This window comes from Nyctibius grandis, chromosome 6, assembly GCF_013368605.1.
Source record: "Nyctibius grandis isolate bNycGra1 chromosome 6, bNycGra1.pri, whole genome shotgun sequence".
NCBI lineage: Eukaryota > Metazoa > Chordata > Aves > Nyctibiiformes > Nyctibiidae > Nyctibius > Nyctibius grandis.
Window position 1 is genome coordinate 10,436,108 of NC_090663.1, and position 15,534 is coordinate 10,451,641.

Consider the following 15,534-nt stretch of genomic DNA (forward strand, 5'->3'; position numbering starts at 1 on the left):
GATTTGCCTTCGTCTCCCCTCCCGCTTTGGGACGAGCCGGGGGTAAGGCCGGGGAAGGTTTAGCGCACTACATATCCCAGCATGCAGAGCGCGGCGAGCGCCGGGGGGCCGAGAGCGCTGTGACGCGAGGCCTGCTGGGAGTTGTAGTCCCGGAGAAGGGGTGTGGCACGGGAGCGCAGGGGCGGGGCTGGCTGAGGAGGGCGGTAGAGCCATGGTCGGGGCGGGCGGGTGCTGCCTGCGCCTTGCCTCCGCCCCCGGGGAGGGGGAGGCCGGTGCCGGGGCGAGCAGCGGGTGATGGGGAAGAGGCGAGCGCAGCGCTGAGGTCCTGCGGGGCCGGATGAGCGGAGGCTTGGCGTCGCGGCGGTGGCGGGGCTGGAGGAGGGGGCGAAGGAGGCAGTAGGGGCGGCCTCCGCTCCGGCTGCCCTGAGGGGAAGGAGCCCCCGACCATGGAAATCGAGAACATCGTGGCCAACACGGTGCTGCTGAAAGCCCGGGAGGGTGAGAGCCGCGGGGCGAGGCGGCGGGAGAGGCGGGAGGGGGGAAGCGAGAGGGCGAGGCGGGGCGGACTGGGGACGTACCGAGCGGGAGGAACAGGGTCTGAGGTGAGGGGAAAAGGGGCCAGCGAGGAGGGGGGAGAGGAAGTGATGGAGGAGGAGAGGGTGGGAGGGAGGGAGGAGAGGCAGCCGGGCAGGGGGGTCCGGGCGGGGCAGGGGACCCCCTCGGGGGTGGTGGCGGGAGCTCTCCCCGCCGCACCGGGGCGGACGGTGGGTCCCGGGCAGCGCCCTGAGGCACCTGCCCCGCTCCTCCCGCGGGATGAACCTGGAGTTACTGGCTTGTAGCTTGCTCCTGAAAAACACCCCCTTTCTTCCTTCCCCCTTCGGGCTCTTGATTCAAGTGGTGTTTTTACCGGATGTTTTAAGAAGATCGTTAATCTGTGGTTCTCAGTTTATTTATAAATATATATGCAAATGGATATAAAGGACGAAGTGACATAAATCTTCTCTGGAAGAACCTTGCACTCTATCTTGCTGAAATTCCTGCCTGCAAAAAGCAGAGCTGGTGAATGCTACCTGTATTTTGAAGTCGAATATTTTGCTTTAACCTAATATTAAAGCGTGCTATTTTCCATTAGATTAGTACTTACAGTTTGATTCCCCGGAACATCTCGACTTGAACATTCCTCCCCCAACTAACAAATATTTTGGATAATGAAATTAAGTCTAGCACGTGGTTGCTGTTTAAAAAAAAAGTCCTGAAATAAGACTGTCCTACTGCTTGTTCATGTATATAACTGTCCATTAAATGGCCACTTGAAAGCCTCCAGAGATTACCACTGTACTCCGTGCAGAGTATGTTTTTCAACTATGAAATGTGCATATTCTTTTTGGATTGGATCCTGCTTTTCTTAATTGTGTTGAGAAGGCCCATTAGTTTAGCTGGAGCTGCTTAAAGTGAGTAAGAACAACAGAATCTGCCCCTGTATGTTTTGCAAGTTCCTCCAACTCTAAATGGGTTTGGCACTTACGCCGTATGTGTATCCAGTTAAATTTGCCTTAAGCAGCAAGAGAGGAAAATCAGCTTTTTGACTTTGAAGTGGGGTTTAAAAACCAGAACAGTGATCACAGTTTTGGGCCATTTCCCAACCTTAGCTGAAAAGACCACCTCAAACTAGAGGACATGTTTTGGCTGGTTTCACTGACGGTAACATGTCTGTGGTGGTGCTGCCTGAACTTGGAGGTTGCATTGAAGTGATCTGAGAAATGAAGGGAAAGTGGAATCTGGCTCAGAACTTTACTGTGCCCAAACCTTCACCGCAAAGAGTGGAGTGGTAATCTGGAAAGGCTTTTAAGTGGCTGCTTAATGTCAGGTTGCCTCTTTAGTTAAGGTTTCACTATGTTTAAAATAAATTATAGTGGTAGAACTGACCAAACAAGATATTTTAATGAACTGAATGAAAATCTGACAGCAGCTGATGTGAAGAAGATCAGTTCTACCTGATGTGAAACTTATAAAAGTAATGGTAATAAGCTGTTACTCTTTTGTACCTTCAGTGGGCCTGGACTCTTTTGTGTAAGCGTGCACAAAAATGTGATTTCTGGCTTTGAAATTCTAAAACTCTATTGATCAATTGGTAGAAGGTCTTTTACTTTCTTGAGGTCTGAGTTCCTGTGCATGGGTACTTTTTAGATCACATTTTTCAAAATGCTCCTTCAAATGAAAGTACTTTCTGTCTGTTGCATGCTCTGGCTGGTCTGGGAATGTCTGGTTTACTCCATCTGTCAGGCCCGTTCCATAAAATCCCTGTCCCAGCTCTATTATTATGTGCCCAGTAGGCTTCAAGGGAATGGAATTTGCAAAGTTAGTATGTAAGGTAGATGCTTTACTGAAATACATTCTTTGCTAGAAGGGCCTCACAATTGGGACAGAAGAGCAGACTTTCAGTTGACCTTTTTCTTCTCAACATTCCTGTTATCTCACTGTATAGTGTATGGAGAGGTGGGATAGCATGGAAAAGTTCACAATTACTGTTTCTCATGGAAGAAGGCGAAATCCTAAGCTAGTATAAAATAACAGCTTAATTTATTTTCATGTATAGGCTTGAGCCACATCAGTAATCCTTTTTCCAGTTCCTTGGTGTGTTAAAGATTGGTTAAGAGAAGGTGTTGACCTGGATAAATATTTCAGTTGTAAAAGCAAAAGAAATAAGATGTGAACTACTGTGCTCTTATTTTATAGTTTTCAGTGGCATGTTGAAAGAAATCAATGTAGGCTTAATTATGGTTTGCATGGGTCAATCTCAGTCTAACCTGAGATTCCTTCATGATGAAGATGAGAGTAGAAAAAGATTGTACTCTTGAAAGCATCTTATGAAGTCTTTTAACCCTAGAGATATGCCATCTTCATTTTCCAAATACAGAAACAGAATTACAGATGTTGTGTACTTGTCCTCATCTGGTGAAAGGGTATGGCAGAGGCTTAATAAGAATTCAGAAATGCCTGGTAAATAACACCAAGTCTAAACAAATCATACCTGAGCACATAAACCAGACCTAACAGTCAAAATTACAATCCCAGATTTGTACTCATCATTTTCTTCTAATTATAGGTACTCTAATACTTCTGGATGTGAATATTGTTAGGGTGTGAGCATCATTTGGGATTTACATTTGTAGGTGTGCAGAATTAGCACACCTTGAACAGCTAGGTGCGTGTCTACTCTTTAAATCTGATTTGATATGTAGAAAGGAAATTTGATCTATTTTATTAGAGAGCCAGGAACTAACTAGTGTGCTTAGACAAAATGCATCTTTTTTACTGCTAGTTACTCCTGCAGAATAAAAACAAAGTGGTATTGCTGTCTATTTCTAGACTAGCTACCTTCTAGCTTCTCACTAATAGTCTTACCTTTAATTTATTTCATTAGAGGTATGAATCTTCTAATTCAATTTGCATGATGATAACATCGGCTTATAAGAGTTTACTAGCCCCATTTTTCAGGCCAGATAAAACCCCAGCTTCCTCCCAGCCTCAAAACTTTAAATTTTGTCTTAGGATGCTGTTCTCTAAGAGGATTTTAAAAACCTTTTCATAGAACAGGTTACTTTAATAGAAGCCTGTCTCTTTCCAATAAAGACTTGTAATATCTCTGTAGCAACAACAACATTTCTTTATGTGAAGAAGGAAAGCTGTGAGGGTTCCTTATCTTCTTTTAATACGATTTTGTAAATAATCAAATGCCAGTTCTTCGCACATGTGGGTGTTAGTGATGGCTCATAGTATGTGACTCTGGTCTGTACCTGCTACTAGAAAATATTGTGATAACACAAAGCACCCTACTTTATGGATGAAGGGTTAAGGAGTCAGGAGCTATATTGGGAGTTTTTTTCTTTCCTCGTCTACTTTTCCAGTTGACCTACTCGTGCTGAGAGCTAACCTGGCCATGGCGGAATTTGTCTCTGGGTGAAAACTGTAGTGGAAAGTGTTCTGGCATTCCCCGTCCCAGTTTCCTGGGATAAGTGGCCTTCTGTGCCACTCCAGCTCTTTCCTCTTGTGCACATGTTACTTTTTGAGGGAAATCTGTATGTGAGAAATAAAAATGGAAAACTTCCTCTTAAGGTGAACCCTATGGTGGAACAAGCACAAGTGACTCAGTAGAAAAACAAGAGATTATAAAGCAAACTCAAGGCACTGTAGTGCAGCAACTGAGATAGAAAAACAGGTAAGTGTTAAGTGATAGTGATGTATGAACTGTGAGATAGGCAGTGCGAAAGCTTGCGATTTCATGATCTCCTTACTCAGATTTTCACATATAGGGATTTTTATGTGTAAAAGAATAATGTACAGCAATATGACTTCTAGTTTTGTACAAGAGCAGAGGAATTAACACATTCACTTTTTCCTAGCAGAAATATCTTTGAAATGCATATCTCTTGAGAGACATTGAAGAAAGTATCCCATAAATGGGGACAAATAATAAGTACAAACAGGTTATTCGGAAAAATCTGAAAATTCACAAAAATTCATTCTTATTTTATATTTGCTTTTATCTTTATATTTGTATCTTCTTTTTTTTGTAGTTATTTCAATCACTTTTAATAAATCCTTTGAGTGTATGTAAGCCCCAAATTCATTTCGGCATCCCACACGTAGTCTGTGATGTTTTGAAGGAAAGAAATTAATCACTGTGTGTTTTAAACTGCTTAGGAGTCTTCCTTTTTTCATTGCCTAAAGTAATAGTCTCCAAAAATGCTTCCAAAGGGTAGATCTGTAGTTCCTTTGAAGTTGGTGGCAGTTTACTCCAATTGAGGACCCATGCCAAGAGTGTGTTTTAAACATACCTGGTCTATTTGCATCCACTTTAAAATTCATTTGTACTTCTCTGGCAGGAGCAGTTTGTGAATGGGAATTGGGTCTGCTGTTAGACATACAATATGTTCCATGTCATGATTGATTTGGGATAAATTAAGATCATGCCTCAAGGAAGTTTTCCCCAAAGCTCTTAGTTCTTTGGTTCTATCCTGTGGTTGCAGAATGGGTAAGATAGTTTCCAGTTGGCCCTAGGGTGTGTGGGTTGTTGTTGTGGGTTTTCTTCCTATGTTGTTGGGTGGTTTGGGTTTGGTGTTTTGTTTTTTTTTTTTTTTCCCAAAATTAATTTTCAGATGGATCAGCAAGCTCCTGCAGATTTGATAATTATTAGATGCAGCCCAAGGATGGAGTTAGCAGGAACCTTTCAATAACAGAATGTGATCACAGTTTGGCTTAAGTGAATCCTGAAAGATATTTGTTTCAGAGTTGAAATTGTATTAGTTTAGCACTCTTCACAAAAAATAAGCAGTCCACTCAAATTGTGTGTTTTATCTGTCTAGGTTTAAAAACAACTGAACTAATTCTGCAAGCAAAATACATCCTACTTTTGCTTGCAGTATACAGTAATAATTCAGTATGGTATTGGTGATGATACATAGGCAGATATCCTATAATGTATGTGTTTGTAGCTAGGAAGAAAATTCTAAGGAGATTGCTCAGATCACTGCAGTTTGACTATCAAACGGAACTAAAATCTTTAATTATTTAAGGAGTATGGACAAGTGGGAAACGAAGGCACACTCATACCCAGGAAGTCCATTCACCAGCAGCAAATACGAATTTTAACCTGAGTGTGCCGTGAGTGTTTGCAGTTGCTGTTATTTTTGCCTGTTCTTCCCTTATTTGCCTCCTATGTTCTATTGCACTCCCTTATTGCATTGTGCTTTAAATTGCTGTAAACTCATTGTGGCAGGAAACATGTCTTCCTGTGTTTGTACAGAATTATGCACAATGTCTGCCTTTTTGTCCTTTATTTAATGAACTGTAAGAAGCATGCATGTGGGCATGTTGGAATCCAAATAATTACATTAACTAAATAAACACGAGAGGTCTAGTTATTGATACACACTGCTGCTTTGCTTATTTCAAAGATGGCAATTGTAACTAGAGGTTTCACAATCTAGTTAAAGGAATTTTACTTGTTTTCTATCTGTTGCAGTCGTGATGTACCATCATGATAAAAAGATCGTTGTTTGTCAAGGAGTCATGTGTAAAACTGGAGCTTAAGAAAACTTGGGTTTTCTTTTTGTCTAGTAAACTCTGCTCATTAAGTTGTTGTTACAGACATATCAAAAGGAAATGTGTACACAGATGTGACATTGACTGCAAGAGTGTATTAATAAATTCTGGTTCAGATTAGTTACATTTACTTAAGTTGATACAAGACTTTCGTACCTAATTTCTGAAGAGGAGAAGAAGCTGTTCAGCATGTATGCACTAGCATTCTTAAATGTGCACATGATTACTGGAATTGTATATAGAGCCAGTGTGAAGAACCAGTTGTTCAAGTGGTTATAGCTGTGGGAACAATAAATGATTGTGCATATAAACAAGCTGCACAAATGTTCACGTAGATACCTGGGGTTTTTAACTGCTTACGGTGTTACTGCTCCAACAGTCAGAAGAGCAAGAGGATTCGAGCATTACCTTGCTGAAGTCCAACTCTAGGCACTTGAATCCAGCAGTGTGAGGAATATTATCTTAAAAATGCCATAACAATCTGTAATCTGTCGGTATCTTTTATGTGTTTATTTATTGAACTGCTTGCATTTTTGCTTCTGTTTGTGTTCAGAGGTGCCTTGGCCTTTATAACGCTGAAGAGCTAGGTGCCTGCCTTGCATGGAAACATGAATCTTTAGCTAGGTGATTCTGGTAAACTTGCCAAGAGCCAGCCAGATTATATGTATCATACTTCTGGAAAAAAATCTTTCTCCATACAAAAGTGATGCCACTGTGTTAAACCTAGTTGTTAAGCTGTGACCAGGCTTGTTTTTCAAGAAACTGAGATTTCAAAAAATATATCTGACCTGCGCAATGGAGAAGGTTGCAGAGACCCCACAAAGCAGTACTGTATGAGCTGTCTCTGGAACTGGAAGCATGACAGCCTTCCTCAAGTGATGGTGTGTGTGAACTTGTCTCCTAGCCTGAAGTTAGTGGTGCTTTAATGTTACCATTCTGATCTGAAGACCTGAGGTATCAATTCTACAGTGTTTTGTGCCTTGAAGGTGGATCTTGCACAGTAAGGGCTTACCATCAGTATTTGTTTCTTAGTGGGCAGTGTTTACAAGTGTCTTTGTAGCATAAGGCCAGGGTTAAACAGGAACTTTTTGATTTTTCAGTGAAAGGTTTTAATCCTTATCATGAGTAGTTTGAAGGAAAATGTGGCTGTAAGTAGAAGATTTGAATTCATCTGAGTTTAAAATCTGTTAGGAAACTTGCCTGCAACTTTGCTGTGGGAAAGAGGTATTATAGGACAGTGTATGTAACCTGATTATTCTCATGCATCTCAGTGTAGATGATGTAGAGCTTCTGCATCAATTCTTTTGAATTTTTCATTGAAGCAATTGATTGATTTATACAGTTAAAGGCATGCTGTACGTTGTCTTCTTGTTGCAGTTTTATGCTTTCAGAGCTTATCTGGGTGTGGTCTAGTATGAATTTCTCAGCCGGTATCTGACAATCTGGTTTGTGGAATCAGTTTTGCAAGAATGATGTTGTAGCAATCATGCACCCCTACTGCTACATAGCTGTGTGCTTCTCAACCACAGAGATCCGTTGCTTGCTCTTGACAGGCAGGAAAGCTGAAGCACGGAGGTCCAGGACAACTCAATGACAGAATCTCAGTGTCAGTGTAGTAGCCACTGAATCTTACCACATACAGTCTGTGTACATTTATTAGCCAAAGATAGTACGATCCTTCTCACTATTTTCATTCCGCAGGACAGAATCCAAGTTTTCTATCTCAAGAAAGACTGACTAATAATGTTCAGTGAACATTGTGCTCCGTGAAATGAGAGTCATGCTACAAATCGTGTCTGTAAGGAAGATCACTGTGGCTGTGGGAAATCCATCTGATGACTTGAAAAGTATTTTGATTTGTCTAAATCTGTTTCTGTATCAGATTGCTTTGTTTTGCCACAGCAGTTTCTTTTTTTTGCAACTAGTTGTGTTTTTACTGATGAATAAGCCAACCACCTTGCTTTACATAAGTTTTTCAAATGTTTCTCTGAATTTAAAAAAAAGGTTGAAAAATGAAAACATCTAAACATTTTTCCCATACCGTATTCTAATGCAATGACCTAACTGAATTTAGTACTATCTTTTTAAGAAGCAAAACCATGTAAAGAGGTAAATGCTGAAATTCTAACTCTAAGAAGTAATTTGGGGAGGAGAAGAAGGTAAGGTTCTGGTGTACCTGAACATGTAATTGCAGTGTTTCCTCACAGTAATGGTGTATTGCTGCGTCCACCCTTCTCTTTGTAAAAGATGAGTTGCTTCAAGTTGGACATTGTTCTAGCCAGCAATTACATTTGGAAGAGGCAAAAGTGGTAATTCATCTGAACCACATAGGTCAACCATAAAGCAGATTAACCTAAAGGCTTTGTTGCTGCTGTGTTGGAAAGTAAGCTGTTGGTCTTTCTGGAAGAATTTTACCTGAATTATTTTAGAATGAGGTCCAGAATAGAAGCTCCAAAATCAATATTAAGACACTTACAAACCACAACTATTATAATTTGATTTGATACTTCTTTTAAATTGCCTCAGAAATGGAAAAGGATTTTGCAATTAGGGAATAATATGACAAACAAATTGGCTTCCTCCCATAACTTTTACCAGAAGTGGCTAATTCATCTGTAAATGATGTAGGTCATGCATTCTCTTTACATTATTGAGACATACAGACTTTTCCTGTGCATTTGCTGTAAATATAAGAACAGTCAGTTCAGAGAAAAGAGAGAGCGTGTTGATTTAGATGATACTCCTATGCACTTGATTCTTGTCTATCATTAATAAGTTATATGTAGTCTTTATTGACTTCTGTAGGATGGTGAATTCAATTGCATTCTAGTATGTGGTCTCTTTGTACACAATGTAACTGACCAAATATTTGGGGCAAAATATAGCAGACACTCTTGTGTTGGACTTGAAGTATAAAGCACTAGTGATCCTCTTTTTTTTGGTTTGGGTTTTTGTTTTGGTTTGGTTTTCTTTGTCTGTGTTTCAGAAGATGATACAGTTGGTGTATATCACAGTTCAGTTTTACTGTTTCCAAACAGCATTGCAGTATGAAGTTGAGTCAGTTTATCATTCTTGGTCAATACTGTTTGTACTGTGTCATGCACAAATGAGTCTTTCTGAGCAGTTTCTAACAGAAGAAATGTAACTTCTCTAGACCTTGCAGCTTAGTGTATTTTTCAGTTGCAGGGTTAAAAATTAGGTTGATGCTCTGTCCGTTGTTTTTCATGATCACATAATAATCTATACCCAGTCCTTTTCTATTCAGTGTATGTGTACAGGCTATCTATGTTAGTATTCCTTGAATTTGTTCATGTTCAGTTCTGTTAGAAATACATCTCTGCTCTGTGTAGTTTGATTTTCTTCAAGCATGTATTCAACTTCTTTTTAACATCAAAAATATTTTGTCAAAATAGTGGGAGTTTGTTTTAATGATGCTGGTAATTACAGCTTCATGATGAGTTCTGGTACTGCATGAAGTATGAGGAGGGGAAGTAGGTTCAATATATTTGTGTTCTAAAATATTTTGGAAGGTGAATGACTTATAAAGGAATATTAGGAAATAAAATTAAAAAAAACTCTCTAAAAGGTTTTTTAGAGAGTAGGTATCAGTTCAAAGAATGTCTGCAAGCCAGCTTTTTAAGGTTTTGTATTCCTTATTTACTTTTCTAGTGATTTAGAGTTGAGAACGTTTTGTTGCAGCAGCAGAGTGAGACGTCAATGTTCCTGTTAGCAAAGATAATGTAACTTTGATATGAGCTAAGGTACACTAAACTGGAACTGCTCTGACTGCAGTGGTAGAACTGTTCAAGAAGCTGTATGTTTGAGCAATGAGGTTTGTTTTTTTAATACATATTTTATTATTCTGAAGATGTTATTTTCTTTCTCCCTAATGATTTCATTCTGAAAGAGTTGAGTACTGTTTGCTGCTTGGTTTCTATTCGGGTTACATAGGGTAACTCCCTTCCTTTCTCTCCCATTGTGGTTAACAGTACATAGTGCTTTGGTACAGTTAGAAAGTTTCTGTGTAGTTTTGCTACTGTTCGGTCATGTGGAAATGCACCTGACCATATCACTTAGTAAAATCTTCTTTTAAAATATTTTGCAGCACAAAAATCACTCTTCCGCTGAAATGTTTTGCAATTAAAAAAATATATATGTTTCTGTATCTCCTTGCTTTTTTGATAAGTATGCCTATCTTCTGTAAATGGAATTGGCTTCTTCAGGTCAAAGTAATGTGCTAAAATTCCAATTTAACATAGCAAGTGGAGCACAGATAATGTTTTTTGAGAAACAATGGGAAAAATACTGTAGTAGTTTTTAAAAATCAGTTTAATACTAGTACTGTGAAATCTGAAGCATTGAAAAGATCTGAATTCTACAACAGCTAAATTCTTCCTGATATCCTGGATCCTGGGGTCTAGAATAAATGGTGTGTATTTGAGCAATGCCCACTCATTTATTAGTGGGGTCTACTCTTATTACTATTACTGCCCTTAAAAAAGGAAACAGAATATTTATGTGCAAAAATCCAAAAATGTGTTTAAGAACTTTGTTCTATGTATTTTGGTACGCAGCTTTAACGTTTTCCGTTCATTACCATTGTTGAGAGATAATTCTCAGATTTTTTTAGTTTCTTTGATGTTTCAGTTTTGTTTGTAAATTTCAGAATACCTAGATATTTGCCTTGCCTCTGCAGAGATCTTCTGTATGCACAGCCAAAGCACAAAGTATTTGTCTTGCAAAAGACTTTCGCATTTGTTCGTGTTTCATATAAAAGTTCTTCTATGTCAAGTTTGTTACTGGTTTGGATATCCTTGTAGATGGATTTCTTTCTAGGCATGAAAAGCGGTCTGACAGATCTGTGCAGAAGTGACGTAATTTTATGCTGATAATGATATATTTAATTTTATTCTGACATAATATTGTGTTTTACCTTACTCATATTTTTCTTCTAGGCAAACGGAGTGGGCGTAGTAAAAAATGGAGAGAGATGCTGAAGTTGCCACCTGTTAGTCATTGTGAAGGGATTAGATGCTCAATCGGTAGGTGTCCTGTAGAATGGTCTATCTTTTTTTTTGAGAAGGAAGGGTAAGAGTTTAGCAGTGTTCACTGAAAGGATTCTGTCTTGCTTCTGAATGCTAATTAGCAAAAAAAGCTATTAAGACTTTTAATGTGATGGGGAATTTATGAGAAGATAAAAGCTGTATTACAGCTCCGTGTTTGTTAAAGGAATCTGCTCGTAAAGGATAAATTTACAAAGCTGTGTATTAGAAAAAGGAATCATGTTGTAATTTGAATGATGTGGTAATATATTTCACTTTTTTTCATAATGTTTTTTAATATTTTTTTAACCTTTTCTGTTATTATCTTGTATTCCTTCTTTCCAAACAATCTTGTTTGCTTTGGGATTGCTGTTTCACAGTATTGTTGCTTTCCACCCCCCAACCTACATGAAACTTAACCGTAACATTTAATGTCTTTTTAATAAAGGTGATAGTCTATAAGAGACAAATGTGGTTGGAAGTGAGTGTTTCACTATTCTTCGGGATCACTGAATGTTTTTTATGTCTTTGCTAAATATTTTAATGTAAAATCTTCACGTTTTAGTGATGGTTTTCTGACCTATTCTCAAATGGGAGTAAGGAGCATGCTATGACAAAGATAAAAATTAATAAAGAGACTTACTTATTATTTCTTTCTCAGAAAGAGACTATAACCAGCTTTGTGACAAACAGCCGATAGGAAGACTTCTCTTCAGACAGTTCTGTGATTCCAGACCAGACTTGAAAAGATGCATTGAATTTCTGGATGCCGTGGTAAGCAGTAAGAAATTGGAGACAGATATCAGTAGGCAATAGCTTATACATTTTTGTTTGTAAAAAGTTTGATTTTTGTGCTGATTTTGGCTGGGATAGAGTTAATTTTCTTCGTTGTAGCTCATGCTGTGCTATGTTTTGGAATTTTGACCAAAGCTGTGTTGTTAACAAGGATGTTTTAGGTATTGCTGAACAGTGATTACACGGCGTCAAGGCCTTCTGTGTTTCTCATGCTGCCTCATCAGTGAGTAGGCTGGGGGTGCACAAGAAGTTGGGAGGGGACACAGCCAGGACAGCTGACCCCAACTGACCAAAGGGATATCCCATACTATATGATGCCGTGCTCAGCAATAAAAGCTGGAGGAAAGGAGGAGGAAGGAAGTTAGAGTTGTGGTGTTTGTCTTGCCAAGTAGCTGTTACACATGATGATGAAGCCCTGCTTTCCTGGGAATGGCTAAACATCTGCCTGCCGATGGGAAGAAGCGAATGAATTTCTCATTTTTCTTTGCTTATGTGTGCAGCTTTGCTTTATCTATTAAACTGTCTTTATCTCAAGCCACAAGTTTTCTTACTTCTACCCTTCTGGTTATCATTGGGAGGCAGTGAGCGAGTGGCTGTGTGGGGCTTAGCTGCCTACGAGGGTTGACACACAACAGTTTTATAAAATACTGGTTTTCTCTAAACACATCTGTTCACTGATGCTGCATGCATGAAAATACAGTGCAATTTACTCTTTGTCAACTGTAAAGCGGTAACTTTTGATGAATGTCAAAAGCTCTGGCTCTGTTACTTAAAGGAAAATGTTTAATATTTACTATAAAATCTCTGCCATCTTGGTGTGGTCAGAGCTACAAAAATGGGCATTATGGGAATGAGAGAAATAATTTTAGAAAGACATGCTGCTTGACTTTTTGAGCCTAAAAGGATGTGTGTACAATGAATACTACTGATGATACTCAGACTTGAAAACGTTGTAAACATAGACTTGAGAATGTTGCAACTTGTATGGAAGCCCTAGGCTAGACAGAATGTGCTAATTAAGAAAAACACAATGGAGATGGAAATTTAGGGAACCATCTATGGAAGGAGAGAAACCAGATTTTAGAGACCAAGGGAAGTGTTTTGTCTTGGTACGTTTGCACCTTGGTATCTAACACTAAAGAATGAGGGGAGGAAGGAAGTGTGCCCACAGCCATGTTTTGTAAAAAATTCTCAGACAAAACCCTCATGGGAGGGGGAAAGTAAAGAGTAGAGTAGGCAGGCACAGGCACATGACAGTCTTTAAGAGGAGAGCATAATAGCTCAGAGTTTTTTATTCTTTGTGCCTCATAGCTAATCCAAGCACAGTAAGATATAGACTTAAACTGAGATTGCTGCCAAAAGAACAGTTTTCCTCATCCCACCTGTTTTTGTTCTTATATTCAGGGAACAAATGACCAAAGAAGTTAAAAGTAGGGTAGTGCTACTGCTTACATGTGTCCCAAAATACAGTATCAGAATGCAAGACGGCGCTGAAAGGTGTAGGGTGTAAGGAAGTGCATGGGATTATTGCTGTGCCCCCCACTTCACCATATCCTCCTTCCCCCTGTGGGAGTATAAACTGAGGCACTTGATCAGCTAAAAAGGAACTTTGGTGTCAAATGAGTAGAACTGCCTTATATTTGTCAATGAATCTTTGTGCAATCAGGCTTAGTCCCCAGGTGTGTTTCACCGTACTTTTGTGACTCTTAGGAGCTGTTCTAGCACCAAATTCCAGAGACCAATTTGACAGTTGGAGACTTAGAATGAATTGAATGGAAATCCAGAACAGTGGAGCTAAATATCTGGAAGTGAATGTAAACCAGAGCCTTTAATGAGCATCGTACAATGGGGAGACCAGTGACAACTGTGGATATACCCTTAATGGTTACAACTTTGGTACACATTTTTAATCCTTAAAAGCTTAGATAAGGAGTAGCAGAATCTTTGGCAGCACAAAGGAGAAAAAAATCTTAGGCATGATGGTAAGGCAGGCATGTCTTTGCTCTACAGATGTAATTTTTCAGGTGAAATTGTCTCTAAGAATTAACTGTGTTTTACACTAACTGAAAATTTTGAATTGTTTTGAAATATGCAATTTATAATGTTATGTGGATTGCAACACTTCTGTGGACTAACAAAGACCATCATAGTTGAGATAATCTGATGTAAGGGATGATTTCACAATTTACTCTTTTTTTTTTTTATTTTTAAACTTCCATTTGAAAAATCATCTTGAAGTATGCTTGGGAATCACTGAAACAGAAGTCTCTTAAGAGCTAAGATAATCTCTAATTGATGACTCTCATGATCTGAAAGCTAGCGTGCTAGCATGATCAAGGTAGTTAGCATGAAAGCTGGCTAGCATGATCAAGGAAGTGAGATGAAGTACCTACTGTCTCTTACAGATGGTTCCTGAGTTAGCCTGATTCCGTTTTCTGGACTGGACTTCAGCAAGCTTGTTCAAGCATTTTTGGGGGGGGAGTGGGGTGGGGGTGAGGTTGAGGGGTTTTTATTGGTTTTATTTGTAAGGCGGTAATGTGAAGGGAAGGGCTAGGGTTGTGGGGTTTTTACCTTGCGTTTTGCCAATTTTTTTATTTTAAATAAATTTTAGATTTAATCTTTCTGAAAATAAACTTTCTGGCATAAAATGCCATAGTCTTAAGAGCCTTGCATCTTAATTAAAAGTGTTTTCTGGCTCTCCTATATGGAGCAATGTAATTTCAGCAGCATGATTATTTCAGGAGGCCAAAATGGCAAAATCAAGGTAGTACAACGCTATGTTGTCTACCTGCATGGAATACTAAGACTGGTAAGCTTTAACTCTTCAGAAGGTGTGACCTTAAAGTCTGGAGTCAGCTTGGCTTTGCAGAAAGAAGAGTTGTGAAATAATTGAATAAAAGTGACAGAAATTAAAGTGAGGAATTACAGTTATCCAGTCATCTAGTGACTCATTTCACTAGCTGGGGACAAGGTTACTCAACTATGAAAAGAATGGGTGACAGCTCAAACTTCCCTCTTAAGCTTTGTGAGTAACAGAAATTAGTTGACAAGTCTGTCTCTTAAACTTCCTTTTAAATTACAGTATCTGCTTAAAACAGTATGCCTAACTTTGTATTATATTAGTGACTACTTTGGCATATGGAAAACGTTAAAGGTGGTAAGTGCACTGCTGTGGTTGATTAACTTTTCTGACCTACTCAGGTGGTTTGGTAGTTGCAGAAGAATTCCTTACCATTAGACTGTTGTGGAACTGAAGTAGCAAAAACAATGGCTTGCAATTGTTTATGGATTTGAGTACTGTGCTGAAGTGGTTGATACCATGATGTCTCAGCAGAAAAAGATGTTGATGACTTAGTAGTGAGTCAGTGTGGGTTAGCTGCAACTGACTGCAGAACTGGAATTCGGGAATACCGGAATACTGTTATTTCCAGTATTTTGTGTGTGTGTTTGGTTCTTGAACTGTCATTTTTCAGTGTTCTAGTTTTCCTTATAAAGGTACATAACTTCTCTTCTGATTAGATCAATCACTTGGAACTTCCTCTGAGGTTCTTAATGATTGTTGTCCCAATACGCCAAACTGTTGTTTTGTGTG

At 39.1% G+C, this 15,534-nt stretch overlaps 1 protein-coding gene across 1 annotated transcript in view; it reads left to right on the forward strand.

The window, feature by feature from the left end:
• Positions 1–308: 308 nt before the first annotated feature.
• The window catches only part of GRK4 (G protein-coupled receptor kinase 4), a 35,941-nt gene continuing 20,715 nt past the window's right edge, over positions 309–15,534 (forward strand). The window contains 3 exon segments of the mRNA XM_068402980.1: positions 309–498; positions 11,061–11,147; positions 11,809–11,921. Coding sequence (XP_068259081.1) covers positions 447–498; positions 11,061–11,147; positions 11,809–11,921 — 252 coding nt within the window. The 5' untranslated portion in view covers positions 309–446.